This window comes from Vipera berus, assembly GCF_964194415.1.
Source record: "Vipera berus genome assembly, chromosome: 6".
NCBI classification, from domain to species: Eukaryota; Metazoa; Chordata; class Lepidosauria; order Squamata; family Viperidae; genus Vipera; species Vipera berus.
In genome coordinates, this window is record NC_138208.1 from 2,938,372 (window position 1) to 2,965,593 (window position 27,222).

Consider the following 27,222-nt stretch of genomic DNA (forward strand, 5'->3'; position numbering starts at 1 on the left):
CTTTGGTGTGGGCGTTAATTTATAACCAGAATGTTTTTAAAAAAATAATCAGCAGCAAGCAAACCAGTTATGCAATTTGTTGCTATAGGTTTCTGCCAAACGTAGTTGTGTGTGTGTGTGTGTGTGTGTGTGTGTGTGTGTGTGTGTGTGTTTAAATCCTGATAAATGCTTTCAGCTTTAGCTTGTAGATTACAGAGGAAAATGTTAATCTTAAAAAGAGAAGATTACAGAACAGAAAGAAAAGGCAATTAAGGACGCAAGTGGCAACTAGCCTTTGATTAGAAAGGCCAGCTTAGGTAGATCTGCTCACATTAGTGCTTTCCATTATGAGTAGTCCTCAGCTTATAAACACAACTGGGACTTTTCGTTGCTAAGCAAGGCTGTTATTAAATGAGTCACACATGATTTTACAACTTTTGGGGGGCATGTCAAGGGAATCATTGCAGTTGTTAAGTGGATAAGTAACTGCGAAATGGACCTCAGAGTCCTAGCTAGTGGACAATCATTTAAACGTGAGCCAGCCGTGTGCAGCAGCAGCCAAAAAAGCTAATGCAATCCTTGGTTGTATAAACAGAGGCACGGAATCAAAATCCCCGCGAAGTCTTAGTACCACTTTATAAAGCCTTAGTAAGGCCACACCCGGAATACGGCACCCAGCTTTGGTCACCACAATACAGAAAAGATGTTGAGGCTTTGCAAAGAAGAGCAAGTAAGATGATCAAAGGCCAGGAGATTAAAACATATGAAGAACAGTTGCAGGATTTGGGTTTGCTAATCTAGAAAACAGAAGGTCCGGGGGTGGGGGGACGACATGATAGCAGTCTTCCAGTATTTGAGGGGCTGCCACAAGGAGGAGGGGGGGCTCAACTTATTTTCCAAAGCACCAGAAGGCAAGACAAGAAGCAATGGATGGAAACTGACCAAAGAGAGAAGCAACCTGGAATCAAGGAGAAACTTCCTAACAGTGAGGACAATTACCCAGTGGAACAGCTTTACCTTCAGAAGTTGTGGGTGCTCCATCACTGGAGGTCTTTAAGAAGACATTGGACCGCCATTTCTCTGGAATGGTATGGGGTCTCCTGCTTGAGCAGGGGGTTGGACTAGAAGACCTCCAAGGTCCCTTCCAGCTAACTATTTTGATTGATTGGTTGATTGATTGAATGAATCGTACAGCTGTTAAGCCGTGCCAGCTTTCCCAATTGACTTTGCATGTCAGAAGAGGGCTGGGAAGGTCACAAATGATGACCCCTTGACCCCAGGATGCTAATACATGCCAGTTGCCCAATGCCGAAAGTTTGATTGCGTGACTATGGAGATGCTGTGACAATTGTAAGCATGAGAACCAGTTGTAAGTCATTCCTTTCAAGGCAGCTGTAATTTCAAACAGCCACTAAACAAACATGGCTAGCTGAGGAATTCTGGGAGTTGAAGTCCACAAGTCATAAAAGGGCCGAGTTTGAAGACCCCTCCCAGAATTCCTCAGCCAGGCACGCTGGCTGAGGAATTCTGGGAGTTGAAGTCCGCAAGTCATAAAAGGGCCAAGCTTGAAGACCCCTCCCAGAATTCCTCAGCCAGGCACGCTGGCTGAGGAATTCTGGGAGTTGAAGTCCGCAAGTCATAAAAGGGCCAAGTTTGAAGACCCCTCCCAGAATTTCTCAGCCAGGCACGCTGGCTGAGGAATTCTGGGAGTTGAAGTCCGCAAGTCATAAAAGGGCCAAGCTTGAAGACCCCCTCCCAGAATTCCTCAGCCTGGCACGCTGGCTGAGGAATTCTGGGAGTTGAAGTCCACAAGTCATCAAAGGGTCAAGTTTGAAGACCCCCTCCCAGAATTCCTCAGCCTGGCACGCTGGCTGAGGAATTCTGGGAGTTGAAGTCCACAAGTCATCAAAGGGCCAAGTTTGAAGACCCCCTCCCAGAATTCCTCAGCCTGGCACGCTGGCTGAGGAATTCTGGGAGTTGAAGTCCACAAGTCATCAAAGGGCCAAGCTTGAAGACCCCCTCCCAGAATTCCTCAGCCTGGCACGCTGGCTGAGGAATTCTGGGAGTTGAAGTCCACAAGTCATCAAAGGGCCAAGCTTGAAGACCCCCTCCCAGAATTCCTCAGCCTGGCACGCTGGCTGAGGAATTCTGGGAGTTGAAGTCCACAAGTCATCAAAGGGCCAAGCTTGAAGACCCCCTCCCAGAATTCCTCAGCCTGGCACGCTGGCTGAGGAATTCTGGGAGTTGAAGTCCACAAGTCATCAAAGGGCCAAGCTTGAAGACCCCTGGTTTAGTCAAGGACTAAAGTCAAGGACTGCCTGTATGTTAGCTAGGTTATGAGTGTCATTAGGGACCATGGCCCAGATCAAAATCACAGTTTGTCCAATTTTCCTTTATTATCCAGATTCCACAATCAGGCTGTGGTTGAAGTTGGCATCTTAAATTCCCTGCGGCAAAAGGACCAGGATAATACATATAATGTCGTCCACATGAAAGAGTATTTTTGCTTCCGTAATCATTTCTGCATCTCCTTTGAATTACTAGGGTAAGGCACTGTTCTGCATCTCCAGTAATATACTTTATATAGTGATTAAATGTGAATTTGCTGGATATTATTCTCTCAATCTTAGCCGTCCTTAAATCCTAACAGGTAGGATTGCCTGAGCAATTGGTTTTAGTTCTGAATGCAAATGTTGGTCAATAGCATAAATGACATAAATAAATCTGAGTCTAAATCTAAAATCAGTTGAATCAGCTTTAAACATCAGCTTTAAAAATGTCAAAGAGTTGCATTTCAGCTGTTTTAGTCCAGTTGTGTTTGTGTTGCTAAAATGCTGTTTTCTCCTCTCGCAGTTTAAATTTATATGAATTAATCAAGAAAAATAATTTCCAAGGTTTTACCTTGGGTTTGATTCGTCGTTTCACCCACTGCATCTTACGGTGTTTGCAACTTTTATATACAGAAAAAATTATTCACTGCGATCTGAAGCCCGTAAGTACCATCCTTTCAGTACTGGTGAAGTTTTCAATCATTTTACTATGTTTGGAAATTTAAAACGTTTTGGTGTAAGTACAGATCGGGACTCCTCTAATTTTGTTAGACATTGTCAGCGCTCTGGATTTGCACAATGAACTTAAAGCTCTTTTCTAGTGCTGATCCTACGTATGTGTTATTTCCGTTGTGCTGTAGAGTTTACAAAATGCACTGATGTTGCCTAGTTTGATCATGAAAGACCTGTATTCAGCTCAGAGAGCACCAAGGACCCCACAATTTACAAAATTGTCTGAATCTCCATTGCTTTACACAAGAAATAGCTCCCTTAACTAATATGCTGCGCGGTTCATTTTTTTTTCTTTTTAAAATATCCTTTATGTAGTCCTATGCCCTAGATTTTTCTATTGTAGCTTATCAGCCTTTGACCCCAGAAAGGCAGTGTGCATACACACAACTGCTTAGGTATTTAATATTTAGTACCTAAGCATTTTAGTTTAAAATGCCAGGGAATTCCTGGAAGCCCAGCACACTGACGAATTGGCCATCAACAAACACACAGATGTAAACAATGTCTACATACTGTGCAAAGGATAATCAACAAGCCAAAAGGAAACAAAAACACTAAAACACTTCCCCACCTGCAATCAACACCCCAATGAGCATAGATTGACACCGAGATTAACATCAGACCAACAACCAAGAAGGGGGCTGGGGGCTCCAGTACCCAGATGTGTGTGTGTATGTGTAAGTGGGTGGGTGGGTGGGCACAACGGCGCACATTAAAGATGAAATTTAGTTGCTTGCTCTCAAAGTGTACACATACATAACACACATTTAAACATCTTCTATACAACATATGGTGTATACACCCTTACATAAAAGTAAGATATAAATATTAATTACTGTCCACCTTGAATACACAACAGAAGGAGGAAGCTTTAGAGTTCACAAGGTTAATACTGTGTGGGTCTCCGACTGTCGTATGGATCCTGCTCCCAATTACAGTTTAGTGACCTGAGTAGGGGAAAAAAATGAAGATGTCAACAGCTCGTTCACCTGATAGATGAAATGCATTGACATTTTTCTCCCTTGAACTTATTTTTTTTTAAATTCCTTAGGAGAACGTATTAATAAGTCAATCTTCCGCTGGACAAATTTCATTCAAAGTGATTGATTTTGGATCGAGCTGCTACGAGCATCAAAGAGGTCTGCAGGGTGAAGTAGATACGATTCTCTGTCTTGATTCAGTGTCCTTTGAATTGAATTTCATTATTCTATAGATGTCAATGAGATGTCGTCTCGCAAACTGTGGGCAGAGCAATCCTATAGCATTTCCCTCCCTGGGTCAATGTCTTGGAGCTCATGTAAGCGAGTCTGCACCCGAGTAGCTATTTTTCTCATGAATACAAGTAGTCCTTGACTTATGACCGCCATCGAGCCCAAAGTTTGTCATTAAGTGAAACATTTGCTAAGTGGGTTTTGTCCCATTTGACGACGACTGAATCATAATAACATGGTTGTTCACTGAATCTGGCTTCCCCATTGACTTTGCTTGTCAGAATGTTGCAAAAGGGGATCACGTAACACCAGGACACCGCAACCGTCATACATATGAACCAGGTGCCAAGCCTCCGAATTTTGATCACTTGACCATGGGGATGCTGCAGTGGCTGTCAGTGTGAAAATCAGTCATAAGTCACTTTTTTGAGGGTTATTGTAACACTGAATGGTCACTAAAGGAATGGTTGTTAACTCAAGGACTACTTGTATACTGATGAAGGAAAAAAAAGTCTTGTCCTGTTTTCTTTCAGTATCTCAGAATCTGCATCTTAGGTCCTACCTAAATCATAGCAGATCTTCTCAGAGTAAAGCTCCATTCAGATAAATACTGCTGTGATTCCTCGCTAGCCAGTGGATCCGGCAGCTGAGTCTGAGGAACCAGAGGAGGAGGAGGAGGAGGGGCCTGGAGTGACATCAGAGTCAGAGGAAAGCTCTGAGGAGCTCCAAGACTTACAGTTGGACGAGGAGCCTTGGCACCTCTACTCGCCCTCAGGCTGAGACACAGCTGTGCTGGGAGTTTGAGTTGGACAGCGATGAAGCACAGCTGGGGCAAATCCCAGATGCATGAATACGCCGGCAAGAGAAGCGAGCAGGACAGAGGAATGCAGTGGGGCGGCTCCAAAGGCAAAGGAGAAGGCATTAGGAAGCCACGCCTTGGCTGAATTATAAAAGGGAAGGTGTGGGAGGTGTTGGTTGCCGAAGGCAACCATTTGTGTTGAGGATCGAGTTTCTGTGGACTGTGTGTGTTTGCCTTGGACATTGACTCAGGTCTGTGAATAATAAAAGGGGTTGGTTTTTTCTTGTGGCTCCTGCCTGATTGTTGGAAGAGGAGTTTCTCCTTGTGAGCGTAACAAGGACTCACGTAGGCTGGGACAGAACAGATCCTTTGGGACTGAGCGCTTGTGGATCCTTAATCAAAGGACTCTTGTGATCAGTTTCTGAGTTGTCCCTATTCAGATGTGTGTTTGGGGGAAGACAGGTGTGTCCTGGGATGGAGCTTGGACAAGGATCTCCATTCACATGGACCTTCTCCTTATCAGGCTGTTTCTGCAGGACAGGACTTCTGAAACCCAATTGGATTTAGTACTGGTGGAGTATTTGAAAGCTCCCTTCAGTTCTTTCACCCAGAAAGACAATGCAGGAGAAAAGCAGGCAGAAGTAGGGGGCAGAGTTAAGTGCATCATTAGCCTAGAGTCATTACGTTGCCACAAATGGTCCAAGCCCATCGCCTTTTGAATTCTGTTAACTCTTACCTAGCGCCAATTTAGTTGACGACATTCTTGTGAATCAGCTTGAGCAATAAATCCTCTGAACTGCAACTTAACACATGGTCCTGATCCTTTGTGCCAGACATTAAATTTAGATAGTTGTAGTTCAGAAGACGTATTGCTCAAGCCTACACACAAGAATCTGGTCAACTAAAGTTCACTGCTAAATTGTTGCCAGATGAGGGTCAATGGAATTCAAGACCATTTGCAGCAACGTAAAGATTCTAAGTTGATTACCCACTTAACTCCATCCCCAGCTCTGCCTCCTACAGATACGGGGTTCATAGGCTGTGGCTTAGATTAGAGTTCCCAATCTTTTCAGCTTTGCAGATCAGTGGGGGTGGGGAAGGAGAGGGGATGCTTCCGGCAAATGTGGGTAAGCACGCACACAGCTCCATTTGTGTAAGCAATGGACACCCCTGCCTGCTGTTCAGACAAATGCCACGTGCACGCATGCGCTCGCCTGCTGTTTGTACAAGTGGGGACGCATGCCAGTGCATGCGCTCATGTCAGCGCATGCACAGTCTTATTGCACTGAGGTAACCCAGGAGTAAATACAGTACACAGTGGTTTGTATTTAAATGTGGTTTCTATTACACACTACCTACAGATATACACTAGAAACAAGATAGATTCAGGTGGTGAAACAACAAACTCCAAGACACAGCAATTACAGCAGGGAACGGATGAGAGAGAAAACACAGCAGCAAAGCCTTCCTTTTTATACTCAGGCTCTTAAAGGGATACACACAAACCTGCTGAGTCATTACTAGCATTGCATCGTTCATCTTACCTTATACAAGCTGCGACTTCTGCGGCTCAAGGCCCAGAGGTGGGCCGCGGCTCCCTGGCTTAGAACCCCAATTTGGGGCTCATAGGAAGGATTGGCTACTTCTAACGAGATCAGAGATCTTTGGCAAGCGTTCTCCAAAGCAAAGGAGGAGGACTGGGAACCAGTCCAGACGGAGGAACAGACTCAAGTAGAAGAGGGCTGGGGCATAGGGTCATATTACTTTGAAACAGCAAGTAGAACAACATTAGATCTACTGGAGCAACGGGAGGGTGACTTACTGAGTAAAGACTACCAGGTGGCTGAGCAAATCAGAGAAAGGCTGGGATGGGGGGAGGAAGTCATTTTTGGTGTTGACTCCCTCACAGTTTTTTTCTTCCATATCCGTTCCCCCTTTCTCGTTCGCTTTAGTGTACACTTACATCCAAAGTCGGTTTTATCGTTCTCCAGAAGTCATTCTGGGCCACCCGTACACGACCTCCATTGATATGTGGAGCTTGGGCTGCATCATGGTTGAGCTCTACACAGGGTACCCGCTGTTCCCAGGGGAAAATGAAGTGGAACAGCTTGCCTGCATCATGGAGGTACCTCCCGTTAGGTCGCTAATGAAAGCAGTTTTAATTTTAATTTAATTTTATTTAATAATATTTCTATACCGCTCTTCTCCCGAAGGACTCAGGGCGGTGAACAGGGCAAGAATAAAAATACAGAATTACAAAAATTAAAAAATGATTAAATACATGCCCACTAAAAACAATTAATACATAGTAAAACCCCAATAAAATGACAGTAAAAAACCCCACCAATCCCCCATCAGGCCAGGCCGGCTTGTTCGAACAAGTATGTTTTTAAATCGCGGCGAAAGGAGTGAAGATCGGGCGCCGTCCGGAGCTCAACCGGTAACTGGTTCCATAGCTCCGGGGCGCCCACAGAGAAGGATCTCCCCCTGGGGGCCACCAGTCGACATTCTCTGACCGGTGGCACCCTGAGGAGTCCCTCTCTGTGGGAGCGCACTGGACGGAGGGAAGTTGATGCCGGCAGCAGGTGTTCCCTAAGGTACTCCGGACCCCTGCCATGTAGGGCTTTGAACACCATTACTAGTACCTTGAATCTCACCCGGAAGACAACTGGTAGCCAATGCAGCTCACGGAGCAGAGGTGTAACATGGGAGTATCGGGAGACTCCCAACACAACTCTCGCGGCTGCATTCTGTACCAGTTGGAGCCTCCGGGTGGTCCTCAAGGGCAGCCCCATGTAGAGAGCGTTGCAGTAGTCTAGACGAGAGGTCACGAGCGCATGAGTGACCGTGCATAAATCATCCCGGCTTAGATAGGGCCGCAACTGGCGCACCAGGCGAACCTGGGCAAAAGCCCCCCTAGTCACAGCCACTATGTGATCTTCCAAGGTGAGCCGTGAATCTAGGAGGACTCCCAAGTTGCGAGCCCTATCTACGGGGGGGTAATAGTTCACCCCCCATAGAGAGAGATGGAATATCCGAATAGACCCGGGAATTTGTTCCATTTTAACCAGCCCTCATCTAAACTGAGATGTCCAGTTTTGCAAACGGAACGGAACGGAATGGAATATGGAATATGGAATGGAATGGAATAGAATGGAATATGGAATGGAAGAATAGGATAGGATGGGATGAGATGGAATATGAAATGGGATATGGAATGGAATGGAATGGAAAATGGAATGGAAGGATAGGATAGGATAGGATGAGATGAGATGGGATGGGATGGGATGGAACATGGAATGGAATATGGAATGGAATGGAATGGAAAATGGAATGGAAGGATAGGATAGGATGAGATGGGATGGGATGGAATATGGAATGGAATATGGAATGGAATATGGAATGGAATGGAATATGGAATGGAAGAATAAAATAAGAATAGAATAAGAATGGAAAGGAATGGAATGGAATGGAATGGAAAGGAAAGGAAAGGAATACAATACAATCCCTCTGGTTTTTCTTTCATGTTAAAGATCTTAGGACTTCCACCATCTGATTTCATTCAAACAGCACCAAGAAAACGAACATTCTTTGGTAAGCATTGATCATTACTGAGTGATTCACTTAGTGGCTATAATTATGATGAAACAGTCTCTATTCTGAAGACTGCTTTATGCAGAGAGAATGGGGCTCTGATTTGGGTATTTATCGGGTCATATTTAATAGGGGTGTGAAATACACCCCTCCCCCTTCATCTTGCCAAGAGCCCTGGTGGCGCAGTGGTTAGAATGAGTATTGCAGGCAAACTCTGCCCACAGCATGGAGTTCGATTCTGACCTGGTCATGGTTGACTCAGCCTTCTGATTCCTTCTGAGGTCAGTAAAATGAGGGCCCAGATGGTTAGGGGCGAGATGCCGACATTGTAAAGCCCCCAGTATATAAGTCTAAGTGCTACTACTATTTTACACAAATGGGCAACCTTGGATCCCCACCCATTTATGCAACACTGCCACGCAGTGAAGTGCAACAGATGTGCTGGAACAACATTGCTTGAGCTGGCAACAGTCAGAAAGGCAGAAAAAGATGGGTGGATGTTGCCAGCTGGGATATTGTGTGTGTGTGTGTGTGTGTGTGTGTGTGTGTGTATGCCCTTTAGGAAATTCTGATGCCCCTTTTGAATGTGTCATGCACTGAGTAAAAATGGGCACCCATTCCTTTGCCTGTAGCAAATTAATTTTATAATTAAGAATTCCTATTTGGGTGCCTGGCCCTCAGATTAAACTTCCAGCTCTAGAAACATTTCCAAGCAAAGAAATAATGCTGAAGGGTGCCAGATTTGTTCTCTCCGGATATGTGTACTTTCTTCTTCGTGGACTGACCACTTTGGCAAATGTCAATTTCACACTCTCTGCCAAGGCGGAAATGTACCCCCCGGTTGTTAAAAAAAATGTTTTCCTCTTTTATAGATTCCAGCGGCGTTCCGAAAACCATCACGAACAGCAGAGGGAAAATAAGGAATCCGAATTCCAAAAATCTAACCACCGTGTTGAAAACACACGACAGCACCTTTCTGGATTTCCTCAACAAGTGCCTCGTGTGAGATTTTTTTTGAATTTGTATTTTTAAAATTGTTTTGCTGAACCCTGCTTTATTTTTCTATGCTTTTTTTCTTTTTAAAGTAACTGAAGAGAAATGGACAACTGTAAGGAAGTCATTTTTGGATACCTTAATTCCGTATTTTGTCAATTATCTGTGGTTTGTTAGGAAAATGGTACGTCTATGGGTCTATGGAGATTCTCAGTCATCCAAGTCATGGTTGCCACAAAGATAATTTTTTTTTTCAAATGGCAACTGTCATATAACAACAACAACTTTATTGATTAGCCCTTTGGGCCATATCAAAGTGCAAAGTTCCAGCAACAAACCGTCAGCAAAACTTGATAAAAGCAATCCAAAATGGAATTTGATAAAATACAATTTAAAATGGAATTAAAATAAAATACAATTTAAGATGAAATAGTAATAAAATACAAATTTAAGAGATAGATAAAATATGATAACATTATATTTCGGAGTCGCCCTTGCAATCTACCCCAATCAGTCCCACATATGCAGATCTTAACCGGATCATTTTGTTTAAATACTGCGCTACGTTAAATGTTATTTTCAAGTTCTGACCGGACATAAGATAAGTTATTTTGATATGGGGATCCCAATGGGTCATTCGTTTGGTATATAGACCAAGATACCTGTCTCTCACCCTCTTATACAGACAACAGTCAAATAGGATGTGAGCCAGGTCCTCTACCTCTGCCGCTCCGCAGATGCAGACGCTCATTGTACGGTATAGCATGAGGACCCAGATTGTTGGGGGCAATTAAGCTGACTTTGTAATAATGCCGCTTGGGTGTGTGTGTGAAAGCCCTAATAAGCAGGCATATACATAGAATGAAGGCTACTGCTAAGCTTGTAAGCCGCCCTGAGTCTTCGGAGAAGGGCGGGATATAAATGGAATTAAAAAAAAATCTCCCATATTTGACCATTGTATCAAGCTGTTCAAATCTCGCTCTTGTAAATATCTCCCTAAGATGTTTTGGGAGTTGTAACTTCAAATAACTGTCCACTTGAAAAGTACATTTGTATTTACTCAGAAATGGCAACTGGATTTCCTTCATTTTTCTCCTTGAGAATGTTTCGCTTCTCATCAAAGAAGCTTTTTCCTGAGGTCTTACATTATAATAAGGCCGAATAAGGAAGAGGCTGTCAGAATTATTATTATTATTATTAAACCGGCTGGTTTAATAATAGCCTCTTATTGACACAGATTACAAACTGCTCCCCTCCATGCAGCTAGTCCTCAAGTTACCGCCGTACTGGAGCCCAAAATGCATGTGGCTAAGCGAAACATTGGTGAGGCGAATTTTGCCCCAGGTTAATGACCTTGCTTGCCACTGTTGTTAAGTGAATCACTGCAAATCCTAAGCCAGTAACAAGGTTGTTAAATGAATATGGCTTCCCCCCCTGTCGACTTTGCTTGTCGGAAGGTCACAAAAAGGGATCGTGGGACCCCCGCCCACGTGACACTGCAACCGTCGTAAATGTGAGTCAGTAGCCGAGCATCTGACTGTAAATCACGTGCTGTAATGGTCATAAGTGATAAAAACGGTCCTAAATCCTTCCTTCGCTGCTGTGGTCACTTCGAACAGTCACTAAGTCTAAGTGAACGTAAGTCGAGAATTAACCATGTAGCGTCCATGCCCGTCCTTGGCTACAGGTAGGATGTCGTGAGCGATTTGTCTAAAATTAATCTTTTTATCCTGTCTTTGTGCCAAGATGGAAGCCTTCTTTGCGCATGATCCCGGAAGAAGCAATCCACCACACGTGGATGGAGGAACCGTGGCCGCCCAGACTGAGGCAGAAGCCCAAGACGGCCGCAAAGCAGAGCGAAGAGAAGAAAAAGGAAAACGCTCATCAAAATACCCAGATAGACAAAGGAGGTTGTTCAGTTTTAATTCTTCTTTCCTTTTTCAAGCTCTACGTGCAGTCCTCAACTTATAGCCATATGAAGTTAGGCCGTATGAAGTTAGCACAGTGCTTTAAAAAAAAGTGGGGGCGGACACCGAGCACCACTCTTCCCACTTATAACCGCCCCCACAGTCGTCTGCTCAAAATGTGGGCACAACAGTTACAACATCCCGGGATCCCACGATCGCCCACTTCCCGGGCGGGATCAGCAAAATCAACAGGGGAAGCGGGATTCACTCAAGGAGTGTGGGATCCGCTGAACGACTTGTGGCCAGAGTCATAAAATCTGCCGTGACTTGCTTAGGAGCCCCAGTGGCGCCGTGGTTAGAATGCAGCATTGCAGGCGAACTCTGCCCACTGCCAGGAGTTTGATCCTGATGGGGCTCAAGGTTGACTCGGCCTTCCGTCCTTCCGAGGTCAGTAAAATGAGGACCCGGATTGTTGGGGGGCAATTGGCTGACTCTGTAAACCAGTTAGACAGGGCTGTAAAGCACTGTAAAGCGGTATATAAGTCTAAGTGCTATTGCTATCTAAGCCATGGCGGCGCAGTGGTTAAAGTGCAGTATTGCAGGCAAACTCTGCCCAATGTCAGGAGTTCGATCCTGACTGGCTCAAAGTTGACTCAGCCTTCCATCGTTCCAAGATCCGGCAAATAAGGGCCCAGATTGTTGGGGGCAATACGGTGAGTCTATAAACCGCTTAGAGAGGGCTGTAAAGCACTGCAAAGCGCTATATAAGTCTAAGTGCTCTTGCTATTGCTTAGCAATGGAAGTTCTGCCCCCAATTGTCGTTAGCTGAGGACCACACCCTTTGCAAACTACACCTCACATGAGCTTGGTCAGCACTCATTTCATCAGAAATTTTTTTCCTGAAGACGTGTACAGCAATCTGTTTTTTTTTTTTAAGTTTTTAAGAAGCAGCTGGATAGCTGCCTTTGGGGTGTAGTTTAATTGTTGTTGTTTTTGCACATTGCAGAGGGCTAGACTAGATGATCCCTTTGGTTCCCTCCAGCTCCACAGTTCTATGATTCTATGACTTCTCTTGTCAAGCTGGGTGGCAGGAAGCAGAGCAGGTAGTCTTCATTAGATTTTTAAAAAAAAAACAATCCAAAGGGGCAACATTCTCAAGAAACTCAAAGTGAGAAAAGAAAATATTTTTTTAAAAAAAAAACAGTTTTCAGAGGGTGGCTGTAGGCTGGAATTTCTCACAATTATTTTCTGTTGGCTGCTGTCAAGATCTTAGCTTGGGCCTGCTTGTGCTAGTAAAATGACGCTATTTTAATGAATAATAATAATACATAATAATGCAACGAATCTTCTAGCCCCATGAAATATCCACATCTGCCTGTCCCAGGTCCTTTGGAAAGAACTTGATAGGGGAATAAAAATGCCAGATCCAGTCTTAACCTCCACCCCACTGTGTCACAAATCAGAATAAAATAAAATGTTCCAAGGGGCTTGTGAGTTATGGCAAAGGTTGCTGGAAGTTATAAAATACAGCCACTTTTAGGAGAATACTATTGGGAGAAGAGAATATCAAAGAAATGTATTATCAATTCATATACTAGTTCTGGAAATGCAAAAATAAATTATTATGGATGGTTAATTAGCTATTATTGATTGTATGTTTTTTCCAAAAATCTTTTGAACCAAGGCAACACGCTGTACACCAGGCCCTAAGGATTGTTATGGCAAAAAAAAATCAATAAAACTTATTAAAAAAAAATACAGCCACTTTTATGTCAAGTCCTGTTTCTTTTACAGTTGTGCAAATATGAACCTCAAGTTTCAATGCACTATTTCCCCTCGTCCCCCCTCCCCATTCCTACAGTGACCTGACGGAAGTAGGAAAATTTATTTATGTCTTTATTTGTAAAATTTATTGGCCACCCATCTTATCCAAGTTAACTCTGGACAGATAACAACAACAACAACAACAACAACAACAACAACAACAACAACAATAATAATAATAATAATAATAATAATAATAATAATAATCATCATCATCCTTTCTCTTTCGCCCATAACTGGGGCAAGGCATCCCCAAGTTCGTTTTGGGGAAGCGAAGTAAGTGTGGATGAGTTTGTTAGCAGGATTACAGATTGTTCAACTTACCAACCTTCATTTAGTGGCTGTTCAAAGTTACGAGGGCAGTGGAAAAAGTTATGAGTGGTGCTCACACAACAGCCGCAGCGTCACTAGGCCACCTCGTCAAAATGTGGTCTTTCCGGCACGTATTCACTAGCATAGGAGGTGTTTGTTTTTTTATTAGATTTGAAAGCAGAGTCCATGGGGGACGCCGCGTGGGCTTAAAAACCCGGTGGTTTTAATACGCAGGATGATTCCCTTAACAGCCCTGAAGTCATAAAATTAAGCACTGCTGCCTTAATAACTGCCTTGCTTAGCAATAGAAGTTGCGGTCCCAAATTCTAGTCGTAAGTCGGGATCTGAAAGCTTGGATAGCGGCTAAGAAGCGCGTACATTTGCTGCGTCCTGGTTTTCGCGTTCCAGCTTGGCAATAACGTTTTACCCCTTCCCGCTCTGCAGATGACATCGTTCGGCAACGGCCCAGCACAGAAGCAAAATCTGATCAGCCTGAAGTGTTACCTGTTTCGTCTCAAAAATGTTCAGCCCTCGCCTTGTCCCCAGAGATCAATAAAGAAGAAAAGCAGAGGTCAGGGGATACTCCAGCAAAAGAAGCAGAACCACCGATGGATAAAACCGCTAAAAGGGACCACAGGACTGGGAATGGCTTGCGGAAAAATACAAGCACGTTGCCACCCATTAAGTACAAGCCGTGATCTGATTCTCTTTCCGCACAGTCTCTAGAAATTGCTGTAACGTGTCCCAGAACAGAAATTTAATGCTTCTCTCTTTCCCCGTGGTCTGTGCGCTTTTATTGCTAAGGCGTGGTGGAAGTAAAACTCACGGTCTCACGGCGTCGAATCGTGGACTCCCGAGGAACTGATCGTGATCACCACCCCCGAAAAAAGATCGTATGAAAAATGCCGTGAAATAGAGGAATTTGGGTGTTCAAGCCATGAATGGTGGTTCGTTCATTAAAGCAAGCTGGACATTTATCAGGGAGCTGGATTCACCTATTCACACGCATTAACAGATCTGTGAGATTTAATGGAATACGTTTTAATAAAAATAATGTTACAAATTCAAGATAAATAATATCTCTAAGATGGTTTAAGTGGGAAAACCAAATTTCAAGCAAAATAACATCCCTGGCTGTTTCTGTTTCATTTTGCAAAGGAGAGACTTGCAGAAAGAAGAGTCCCGTATAAAGCTAAGGATTACGACATAGCTAAGAAAAAAGATGACGGCTCGGGACTGGACAGCCACTTGTCCGGAATGGTGTAGGGTTAGGTTCTCCTCGCTCAAGCGAGGGATTGGACTAGATGACCTACTACAAGGTCCCTTCCAACTCTGTTATTCTGTAACAAGGGTGTCCCAAAAGCAACAGCAGACCATTTTAGCTTAGGGTTAAGGGTTAGAGCTTGAGAATAAAATGTAGGATGGATACTAAATTTGTGGTGACACCAGAAAAAGACTTATCAAAAGAGGCTAATTGATTGATGAACATTCAGAAGAAACGGGAAAGCACGGTGGCTCAAGTGGCCGGGATGTTGGGCTGGAGGCTAGCAAGTCTGCATCCAGGAGGTTAACAAGCCCGTGTTTGAGACCCAAGGGTGTGGTGGGGAAGGGTTGAGTTCCCGTCCTTCACTCCACCTCCTGCCAGGCCGCAACTGGGCATCCCCCACCCCCAGGCAACAGTGATGTCACTGGCTAATCCTTTTGGTGCTTCTGCCACAAATCCAAAAGAAGAAACAGGAGCTGCTATAGGGATGACGGTGTGAGGACCCACCTCAGCTAACCACCCAAGAAAGCAGAGCTCTTGAAACGGGCATCGTCTCAAAAGGAAACTTTTATTAGGGGTCAGTGACATTATTATTATTATTATTATTATTATTATTATTATTATTATTATTATTATTATTATTATTATTATTATTATTATTATTATTTTATTCAGTTGACTGAGGTTCAGGTTTAATGAATAAAAGTTTAATAATAATAATAATAATAATAATAATAATAATAATAATAATAATAATAATAATAATAATAATAATAATAATAACATCATTCCCTCCGTCCAGTGCGCTCCCACAGAGAGGGCCTCCTCAGGGTGCCTCCGATCAAAGAATGCCGATTGGTGACCCCCAGGGGGAGAGCGTTCTCTGTGGGCGCGCCGGATTTATGGAACCATCTTCTGGTTGAGCTCCGGATGGCCCCCGACCTTCGCTCCTTCCGGCGCGATCTCAAAACCTTATTTTTTGAACAAGCTGGCCTGGTCTGACAGGATGGGGTTGGGTTTTTTATAATTAGTTTTAATTTTTAATATGTATTAATTACGGGCATAGTTGTTTAATCAATTTTTAATTTTTGTATCCTGTTTTTTATTATGTATTGCCCTGTTCACTGCCCTGAGTCCTTCGGGAGAAGGGCGGTATACAAATTAAATTATTATTATTATTATTATTATTATTATTATTATTATTATTATTATTATTATTATTATTATTATTATTATCATCATCATCATCATCATCATCACCATCATCATCACTGTTACACGTTTCGTCCATAATCGTGACCTGGCCATTGAAACTGCGCAATTATGGATGAAATGTGTAACAGCGATACCCATCGTCATCGGGGCACTGGGAACGATGTCCCAAAACTTTGCAAAACACATCAAGAAACTGCAACTTCCTGCAATAACTCCAGCAATGCTGCAAAAAAACCCTGCGCTACTCAGAACATCTTACATTTTAAGGAGGTACCTGGTTGATTCCTAGGATGCTGGCAGCAACCCATGTCAACTAGTCAATCTGAATGTTCAGTTGACTGAGGTTCATGTTTAAGGAATAAAAGAAACAACAACAACAGCAGCAATAGGGCTTGGCCCAAAGGCCTGGAAATAACACTGCCCACCAACATGTAAGTATTTCCTTCTTTTATTCATTTCACTGCTCAGCAGGGGTTGGGGGAATCAGTAAAACTCATATCATCTTTGACCAATGAGTTCTGTACCAAGGAAAACTAACAGGGCAAGGAGAGGCCAGCGGTCCCAAAGAGAGGCTGGCCTTACAGGTTCTGAAGCAGCCAATCCAGGACTGGCAACCGCACAAAATTGCCCAGAGCTTCTCCCAGTTGCCTTTCCTTCTCGTATTTCAGCACTGCTTGCATGACATCTCCCACGCTGTAGTTTCTCTCCACCGCCACCGTGGAGAGTTGCTGGAGCTGCAGGAGAAGACAAGAGGGTTAAAGGAGAAGGGAAGCCGTCATGCGGGCAAAGAGGCGGTCCTCGAACCTACGACCACAGCTGAGCCCAAAATTTCTGTTGTTCGGTGAGACGCTTGCTAAGTGAGTTTTGCCCCCCCCCCCACGTTTGCTCCGTTCTTAAGTGAATCCCTGCAGCGGGTCAGTTAGTAACACGGTTGCTAAATGGCTTCCCCCATTGACTTTGCTCGTCAGAAAGTCGCAAAAGGGGATTGCGTGGCCTTGGGATGCTGCAAACAGTCATAAATAGGAACCAGTTCCCAAGCAGCAGATTTGGATCAGGCGATCGGGGGACGCGGCAAAAGTTGTAACTCTGGGAAACGGCCGTAAGTCACTTTTCCCAGTGCCGTTGTAACTTTGAATGGTCACCAAACTAACTGTTGTAAGTCAAGTACAGACCGCCTGTCCTTTCTCTCACTAAGACCCATCCTTCCTTTTTCCCGAAATTCTCTTTCTCCTCTCCCGCTCTCTTTAACAACGGCAGGGATCCGTTTTTCACAATTGTGGCAGAAAAGGTCACAAAATGGGGGCAGAACTCACTTTACCTGTCGTGCTTAGCAATGGAAATTTTGTGCTCATTGTGGTCGTAAGTCGAGGATTAAAACGGTAAAGCTTTCCCCTGTCCAGTCGTGTCTGACTCTAGGGCAGGGGGTAGGCAACCTTGGCTCTTTAATGACTGGTGGACTTCAACTCCCAGAATTCCTGAGCCAGCATGGCTCAGCATGGAAACCTCTCCCTTTTCCCTCAGTGTGGCTGGCTCAGGAATTCTGGGAGTTGAAGTCCACGAGTTATAAAAAGAGCCAAGGTTGCCTACCCCTGCTCTAGGGCATGGTGGTCATCTCCATTGCTTGGCCAAAGGAGTTAGCATTCTCCGAAGACATTTCTATGGGCATGTGGTTGGCATGACCGTATGCCAAAGGCGCAGGGAATGCTGTCAACGTCCCACCAGAGTGGTACCTATTTATCTACTCGCCTTTGCGTGCTTTCCAGGACTACCCATCTATAATTATAATAAGGAACAGAAAAAGTGTTTCTGCTCCTTCAAACATGAGCAGAACCCCAATGCTATCCTAGTTTGCCTTCTCATCGCACGTTATTTCCCCACGCCTTCCCGGCGCTTCCAGTTATACCTTGTTCAGGGTTTCCTCATCATCATCCATGAAGTACAACATTGGGACGTTCAGCTGAGAGGCTGCCACCCACTGGAGAATGGCTTGGAGTTGCTTGTTGTGAACGTTTTCCGGAGCGCTCTGGTTAGTTACAACCACCTTGCGCCCAGTCGGCGTGTTTTCTCCAGACTCTGCTCTGCTTTCCGCATTTCCCAAGCACTTTGAAAAGAAGCCTCTGCTCACGTCCTCTCCATCTCCGAATTCTCCAAGGCCTGACTCAGGATTGCTGTATTTGGCGATCATCAGGCACAGCTTGGTCACTGTATCGATCAGTTTTTCAAAGAACAGTCCGTTCCCTCCTTCTTTCTTGTTGACATCGCACTGGTCCAGAATCATTTTGGTCAGTCCGGCTATAGCGTCTTCATAAGAACGGTCTATGTCGCAATGTCCCGAAGCACCTGGGCCTTGGCCTTCGGGAGCCTTGAAAGCACACCGGGTTGCTTCATCGGCCATCAGCGTCCCTGAATTTCCTCCTAATTTGTTGACGGTCTCGTTGATGAGCTTCTGGATCAGCATTACGACCACGCTTGACATATCGTTTTCCGCGTTCATTCCAAACTGCTCATCCTCACACGGCTTCAAAGCGTCGGACAGTTTTAAAGAGCCGAGGCCTTTATCCTGGGCCATAAAGCCCAGGCTGCCGGTAGCCTTGCTGGATTGGCCCCCTTCCACTGCATCCTTCATGCCATTCTCCTGCTGCGCCAGGTGATATTGTATCAGCAACAATGCTGTCACAATCAGGTCTCTTGCCCAAGAATCAGTGGTAAGATTAGAAAGGTCTGGAATTTCTTGGGTTGGCAAAGGCTTGGCAGGCATTGGGGTTGATCCTGTATCATCCTGATGTTGCTTCTGATGCCACATGTTGAGACCCTCTTTGATGATGTGATTGCCGACCGTTTCTGCACATGTCATTTCTTTATCTTTCGCGGTTTCCGTTTTCGCCGCCGAGAACCTCATGTTCTGAGTCTTGGTATCGGTGCCCCGGGCAGTTTTGATGGTCGCAAAGGCCATGCTCTGGGACTTGGCTTTCTCACTGACCTGTTTTTGCACAATCAGAGCATTGTGCAAGCGATTCAGCATGGCTTGCACAATCTCGGAGGCCTTTTGACTGCCTTGCGTGAAGAGGCTACGCTTCACGGCGGAAACAAAGTCGGAGTCAGTCATGAGGGTCCCGGTGACATCATGCAAGTTCTTCATGCAGGAGTCAATCAGGTCAGATACCACCTCCTTGGAATGCTTCAGCAAAACCTTCTTCAACACGGCGCAAGCGATGTTGGAATCGTTGACCTTCACCTTCATTGTCTTCATCACAGAGACCATCATGTCTGACACCACGTTGTTGGCGTACACCAGGATCCCTTTGCTCAGCGAGTTGTTGTATTCGTCAGGTCCAAAGCGCTTCCGATGATGGAACCCTCGTCCCTCGTCCCTTTGAGGCTCGCTTTTGTTGGGCACCTCTGTGTTTTCCTCCTTGTAGTAAATAGTGGTTTTCTTCTTGGTGGTGGGGCTTTCTTCATATTTGCACTCACACATCCTGGTGGGGACGTGCTTGCTGTCCTCAGTCCCCACCCCAATGGATCTGTGGCCGTGGTCACCGGCGGCGGCAAACAGTGTGTTGTGTATACAGGTGGGGTTACTTTCAGATCGGTCGTTCATCTCCTTGCGCGCCATGGCGATGGCAAGGTTGGAAAGCCTGTTGCAATAAAAGGAGACTTCATCTGGGTCGGGATTTGGGTTTGGGGAAGAGGAACCATCGCTCTCTTCATCCTTGGCTTCCTTCTGACACCCGGCTTTCATGCTCAGGTGGAAGTTGGGAGACATCCTGTTGGAGCTGACGTTCAGGCTGAACTCTTCGTCGCAGGCGTTGTAGGGTCCTGGAGAACGGACGTTGCGCTGGGGCATGGTTTGACGTCCGTCAGACGGGTCTCTTTGCCTCGCCCTTCTCGCATTGTTACTGGCATTCAACACATCTTGCACACCAAGGTCAGACTTCTCCAGATCTTGCCGGAGCCTGCTCAGGACCTTCAGAGGATCAGAGGAATTTTGCTGGAAAAGCTTAGCAGAGTCAGTCTCAGAAAGGGAAGAAAGGACGTTTTTCATCAGAAATTATTCCCCATCATCTCATCCTATGGAACCGGTACCCAGTCTTTGAGGGATGGGAAGTCATTCACTGTCTATACCAGGGGTCCCCAACCCCCGGTCTGTGGACCGGTACTGGTCCGTGGCATGCCAGCAACTGGTCCTCACAAAAAAGCAAAGCCCCATTCGTGGGATGCAGGCAGCACACAAAACCACGCACCCTGCAGTCTGTGGAACAACCTCTCTCCAAGGAACTGGTCCCTGGTGCCCCAAAGGTTGGGGGGACCTCTGGTCTATACTGAATAAAGTTTCAATGGATGTTACTTTGCTCAGGAAAATTAGCAGCTATCTTAAACTGCTGTCCTAAGTAGACATAAAACTGAATATACTGTACAACCAGCGATATTGGGGAATCACAACTATTCCTGTACTTTGGGCAGTGAGCAAGGAATGGCTTCTTGAATACCTCCTATCAACAATGGTTTGGGAGAAAGGAGAAGAAGAAATTAAACCCAAGATGAATCAGCTATCAAGACTTGAAGCTTCAGATCTTCATAACTCGAGATCGAGAACCAAACAAACTCTTAGGTGAAAACAAGGAATTGAATCAATTCTTTACAGTCTGCCTAAAAAAGTTTCTCCTACCCAACAGAATGGAATAATGAAGCAGAATGAGAAGGTGAAGATGAGGCCATGCAAGCACTGCTCATTATTCCTTTGCTGACTCTCTAATGCTCTGAGAATATTAAGAACACTAACCCTAAGGAGGTGGAGGAGGAGGAGGAAGATGAGGAGAAAGAGAAGAAGGAGGAGAAAGAGGAGGAAGAGGAGGAGGAGGAAGAGGAAGAGAAGAAGGAGAAGAAGGAGAAGAAGGAGGAGGAAGAGGAGAAGGAGAAAAGGAGGAGGAGAAGGATGAGAAGAGGAGGAGGAGAAGAAGGAGGAGAAGAAGAAAGAGGAGGAGGAGGAGGAGAAGAAGAAGAAGGAAGAAGAAGAAGAAGGAGGAGGAGGAGGAGGAGGAGGAGGAGAAGGAAGAGGAGGAGAAAGAGAAGAAGGAGGAGAAAGAGGAGGAGGAGGAGAAGAAGAAGGAAGAGGAGGAGAAAGAGAAGAAGGAGGAGAAAGAGAAGGAGAAAAGGAGGAGGAGAAGGAGGAGGAGAAGAGGAGGAGGAGGAGAAGGAGAAGAAGAAAGAGGAGGAGGAGGAGGAGAAGAAGAAGAAGAAGAAGGAGAAGGAGAAGAAGGAGAAGGAGAAGAAGGAGGAGGAGGAGGAGGAGGAGGAGAAGAAGAAAGAGGAGGAGGAGAAGAAGAAGAAGGAGAAGAAGAAGAAGAAGGAGAAGGAGAAGAAGGAGAAGGAGAAGGAGAAGAAGGAGGAGGAGGAGGAGGAGGAGGAGGAGGAGGAGGAGGAGGAGGAGGCGCCTATGTCCTAGATACTTTTTTGGTCATGTTTCTGTAATGCTCTTTCTTATTTCAAAATGTGAGGATGGCAGATGTTTTGGTGTTTACTGGTTCCTTTACAGATGCAAACATGTCTCCTCTTGCACCAGCCCCAACTCCCCAATCCTCAAGCACTCTCCGCCCCGCTGCCATTCTGTTTTCTCTTCCCCTGAAAAACCTGCAACACGTCCCGGATGGTGTCCATTATATGCCGCAGGCTTGCAGAGGATGAGTTTTGAAAGACTCAAGCTGTAACAATGGATTTTGGGAGAGAGCAAAGCAGCGTGCTGCCTTGGCTTGTGCAAGTCATGCCGCTGGCCACCGTTTGTTGTCTTCCAAAGGCCACCCAATAAACGATGGTTAGATTTGTGGAGTCGGCGCGCAGTCTCACACCTTCCTTTGCCACGCTCAGGAAAATGAGATTGCAGGTTGAGAAACGGGTCAAAACTACACCTTTCCCCAAGTCTCCTCTCTGTATCGCCATCATGAATGTTGGACAGTTTCATGCTGAAGGCTGCAGGGACATTCCTGATGGGACTAAAGGCTTTGTGTGCAAGACTGACTTTTGATCATCCACAAGGCTCCTCATCCCACCCCGAGGACCACGAAAGAGGTCTCTGGTCTTCACTGGAAAACAAGAGCCACTGGTGAGGCAGGAAAATATTTCTGCACAGAAAAACTGCCGTGCTATGCAACATGCCAAGATACCTTGTCAAATCCCAAACATGCAAACTGTGGCTGACCCAGTAGATATTAAAAATCTAGTCTCATCCACTCTAGACCCTGATGAGTGAGGAATCTATTTGTACCCAGCGGAACAAACTCGTATGGCTTCATGGACATCCATATTTGTTGTGCCAGCAAGACAGTGGTGGGATTCAGCCAGTTTGCACCACTTCGGCAGAACTGGTAGTTAATTGTTTGTTGCCCAGGCCCAGAACGAACTTCCGGAAGCGGCATCCATGCAGAGAACCGCTTGTTCACCTATTTGAATCCCACCACTGTAGATAGATAGATAGATAGATAGATAGATAGATAGATAGATAGATAGATAGATAGATAGATAGATAGACAGACAGACAGACAGACAGACAGACAGACAGACAGACAGACAGACAGACAGACAGACAGTGGTGGGATTCAGCCAGTTCGTGCCACTTCAGCAGAACCGGTAGCTAATTTTTTGTTGCCCAGGCCCAGAACGGACTTCCGGAAGTGGCATCCACACAGACAGACAGACAGACTGACTGACAATGCTGGGATTCAGCTGGTTCGCACCACTTCAGCAGAACCGGTAGCTAATTTTTTGTTGCCCAGGTACAGAATGGACTTCCGGAAGGAGCATCCACGCAGAGAAACCGGTTGTTCACCTATTTGAATCCCACCAGTGTAGATAGATAGATAGATAGATAGATAGATAGATAGATAGATAGATAGATAGATAGATAGATAGATAGATAGATAGATAGATAGATAGATAGACAGACAGACAGACAGACAGACAGACAGACAGACAGTTAGTTGTGGGATTTAGCCAGTTTGCCCCACTTCGGCAGAACCGGTAGCTAATTTTTTGTTGCCCAGGTCCAGAATGGACTTCCGGAAGCGGCATCCATGCAGAGAAACCGGTTGTTCACCTATTTGAATCCCACCACTGCACCAAGCCTGCTGGCAGAACAGCAGTTCTCCTTACCGTCCAGTTCTGTTGCTCCTTCTCCTCCTCCTTCTCCTCGCCGGGTGCGTAACGCTCAACTTTACACAATCCACTCTGACTCTGTAACCAGTCAATGTTCTCGGACATCTGAGGGGAGCAGGAATTAACGTGAAGGTTGGCCGTTTCACCTTGATCGTATTAAATCAAACACCTTCTTTTCCCCCTGCTGGATAGGTTTCTTTTTTCAAACTCAAAAAAATATGGAAGGGGAAACTCAAGTTGGACCATAAAAAAGGCCGAGCGCCAAAGAATGGAGGCCTTTGAACTCTGGTGCTGGAGAAGACTCCTGCGAGTCCCTTGGACTGCAAGGTGATCAAACCGGTCAGTCCTAGAGGAGATCAACCCTGACTGCTCTTTAGAAGAACAGATCGTGAAGTTGAAACTCAAATACTTTGGCCACCTAATGAGAAGGAAGGACTCACTGGAGAAGAGCCTCATGCTGGGAAAGGTGGAGGGCAAGAGAAGAAGGGGACGACAGAGAATGAGGTGGCTGGATGGAGTCACTGAAGCAGTAGGCGTGAGCCTAAATGGACTCCAGAAGATGGTAGAGGACAGGAAGGCCTGGAGGAACGTTGTCCATAGGGTCACGATGGGTCAGACACACACACACACACACACACACACACACACACACACACACACACATATATATATATATATATATATATATATATATATATATATATATATATATATATATATATATATTTGTTTTCTGAGGTTTTCGCGGGTGTTTATATGTGGATCTTCGGTCATTCGGGTTTCCTCCCGCGTAGAACTAAAGGTGCAGGTGCGACGTTTCGACGGAATCCCATCCGTCATCATCAGGCCGGTGGCTTCTGCTTCCTTCTTCTGGGAGAAGCATGTGGCTGTTTGTTCCTCTTTTTTAAACTGCCAGAGGGGGTGTGCTCCGTGGGTGGAGGTGTGCTCTGATTGGGTGGGGGACCAAGTGTGTTCTGATTGGGTGGGAGTGTGTTTTGAATGGTGGGTGTGTTCTGATTGGGTGGGGGTGTGTTCTGAGACCAGCCCATCCACTCAGAACACACCCCCACCCAATCAGAACACACCCACCATTCAAAACACACTCCCACCCAATCAGAACACACTTGGTCCCCCACCCAATCAGAGCACACCTCCACCCACGGAGCACACCCCCTCTGGCAGTTTAAAAAAGAGGAACAAACAGCCACATGCTTCTCCCAGAAGAAGGAAGCAGAAGCCACCGGCCTGATGATGACGGATGGGATTCCGTCGAAACGTCGCCCCTACACCTTTAGTTCTACGCGGGAGGAAACCCGAATGACCGAAGATCCATATATATATATATATATATATATATATATATATATATATATATATATATATATATATATATATATATATATATATATATATATATATATATATATATATATATATATATATATATATATATATATATATATATATATATATATATATATATATATCTCAAAGGGGGGGAAAAAAGCACTTACCAGCTTTTTACGGCCACGAGTGGGGCTTCCTACATTATCTTCTGCTTCTGCAGGAGCAAAGAAGGTGACACAGAATTAACAGAGAAATTCAATTTTTTTTTGGCAAGCTTGCCTAACACAGAGGATCTTTTCCTGATGTGTTCCCTTTCCTGTTGCCACAAAATGCGAGGTAACTTAAGCTGCCTTTTGTGGTTTTCTCAACCTGGACACGTTCAGGGGGTTGAAGTCCACAAGTCATAAAAGGGCCAAGTTTGAAGACATCCCCCCCCCGGTGTAGGATCAGAAGACGCGGAGAAACCGGTTCATAGGATCTCCAAGAGTCAGACGTGATGGAATGGATAACATCATCGTCAAGAAAAATTTAAGGAAAGGCCATTTAAGGCTTAGCAAAATAAGCGAATCCTAGCTGCTTCAACGTGTACATTTAGTGCAAATTTACTCTGCTCTGCTACTATACTGCTACTCAGGGCTTTTTTTTTCCTCATAGAACGCTCAGAACGGAGTTCCGGCACCTTTTTTGGATGGAACCTTGTAGGGTAAGCAAGGCGGGTTGTATGACATGTGTTGAGTTCCGGCACCTTTTTCTTTTACAAAATAAGCACTGCTGCTACTACTGTACTGTAGACCCTCCAAGAATTAATAACTAATTAATTAAACAAGGTGGCTTGGGAAAGGAAAAAAGAGTACTTGGAGAAACAATCTGGAAGTGGGGAGCCAGCTGTGACTGACTCTTCACTGATGGTCAGACAGATGTGCTCACCTGCAACAATATCCATGACTTCCTACTGGTGAGGAGGCCGGTAAGGAAGGCCTACGGTCCTTCCTTCCCTGCGTACCAAAAACAAGAACGTATTAAAACCGAGAGCCTCCACAATAACAGGACAATGAAAGCCCCCATCGGATCAGAACAGTTCTCAGGATTTAGACTTTCTCGCTGGCCCATCTCTTTAAGGTAGAGACGGTTCGATCTCTGGAGCTTACAGGTCTGGTTGGCCAGTGCGGAGCACAGAACGGAGAAACGTGGCCTACCTTTAGAACGTCAATGTGAGGATTCACAAAGAGTTGCCCAAAAGCCGGCTTTTAGGCCAAGCTTCCAGGATGTTCTTCAAAGGCTCCCCACACTGTGGCCTCCTCTCTCATCCTCCCCTGGTCAGAATGGACCTGGGTGTCACAATGCCCAGGTCACTCTGCTGTTTCCATGGCAATCATCAACACCATCAGAAGGAGGGTCAGCAGTTAGCCAAGGCTTGGGAGGAGACTGGGGGAAACGACACACATGCTGAGGATCAGTCCCCGGGTGCATTTACGGTTGGGTTTTACAAGGATTTAAACTAGGGACAGCGATGTTTTTCCTTTCTTTCTTTGAAGATGAATCCCCAGCTACACTGGATATTTCTTCCTGTAAAACAGGCCTGACTGTTAATTCCTCCTCTTCTCCAATTTTTTCCCCCACCCCTTTGGTACAAGTTAATGACCCCAAAGGCTGAACTGTGCAATAGATCCACGATGGATATGGCTCCTTCATCAATTATTTTACAAATGGTGGGCAGTAGACTTTTTGAAGACTTTCTGATATATATGTATTATAGATAGATAGATAGATATTAGATAGTCAAATAATAGACAATATAGATGACAGAGTCAGACAGACAGACAGACAGACAGATAAGAGACAGTGAGATCAGATAGACAGACAGATAATAGATGATAGATGATACAGAGATGGATGGAGAGACTGTAAATTGTGAGATATAGAGATATATAATAGATATTAGATAGACATGATAGAGAGATAGATGGAGAGACAGATTAGATAGATAAAAGATAGACAATAAAGAGATGAGTTAGTTAGATAGATAGATAGATAGATAGATAGATAGATAGATAGATAGATAGATAGACAACTGATACAGATAATAATAGATAAATGATAGATGAGAGCTACAGAGAGATTATAGAAGATAGATGGAGAGATATAGAGATAGATAATAGATGATAGATGGAGTGATAGATGGAGAGATATAGAGATAGATAATAGATGATAGATGGAGTGATAGATGGAGAGATATAGAGATAGATGATGACAAAAAATGATAAATAGCTATATGATTGATAGATGAAAGATAGAGCTAAAGATTTATCCTTGCAAAATTGGTGGAGCAGTGGGCTAATGCCTCCTTAAGTAACACCAGCTGCCTGCAATTAGTGCAGGTTCGCATCCCACCAGGCTCAAGGTTGACTCAGCCTTCCATCCTTCCCAGGTAGGTAAAATGAGGACCCAGATTGTTGGGGGCAATTAAGCTGACTTTGTAATAATGCCGCTTGGGGTGTGTGTGAAAGCCCTAATAAGCAGGCATATACATAGAATGAAGGCTACTGCTAAGCTTGTAAGCCGCCCTGAG

General features: G+C 44.9%; 2 protein-coding genes and 1 long non-coding RNA gene across 3 annotated transcripts in view; 1 reads left to right on the forward strand and 2 right to left on the reverse strand.

Annotated features, from left to right (window-relative positions):
* DYRK4 (dual specificity tyrosine phosphorylation regulated kinase 4) overlaps window positions 1–14,594 on the forward strand; it is a gene marked incomplete at its 5' end in the record, with an annotated part of 37,627 nt that extends 23,033 nt beyond the window's left edge. The window contains 8 exons of the mRNA XM_081331887.1: window positions 2,384–2,524; window positions 2,833–2,971; window positions 4,093–4,180; window positions 7,004–7,176; window positions 8,585–8,645; window positions 9,518–9,647; window positions 11,385–11,548; window positions 14,126–14,594. Of these exons, the coding sequence (XP_081188013.1) occupies window positions 2,384–2,524; window positions 2,833–2,971; window positions 4,093–4,180; window positions 7,004–7,176; window positions 8,585–8,645; window positions 9,518–9,647; window positions 11,385–11,548; window positions 14,126–14,379 (1,150 nt within the window). The 3' untranslated portion in view covers window positions 14,380–14,594. The remainder of the gene's footprint in view (window positions 1–2,383; window positions 2,525–2,832; window positions 2,972–4,092; window positions 4,181–7,003; window positions 7,177–8,584; window positions 8,646–9,517; window positions 9,648–11,384; window positions 11,549–14,125) is intronic.
* The window catches only part of LOC308670122, a 236,326-nt gene that overhangs the window by 127,304 nt on the left and 81,800 nt on the right, over window positions 1–27,222 (reverse strand). The gene's annotated exons all lie outside the window — the stretch shown is intronic.
* AKAP3 (A-kinase anchoring protein 3) lies at window positions 16,739–23,411 on the reverse strand (the record flags this gene model as incomplete). The annotated part of the gene is made up of 3 exons (XM_081330255.1): window positions 16,739–16,894; window positions 18,064–20,172; window positions 23,304–23,411. 3 exons carry the CDS (start codon window positions 23,409–23,411, stop codon window positions 16,739–16,741), a joined length of 2,373 nt encoding a protein of 790 aa, XP_081186381.1.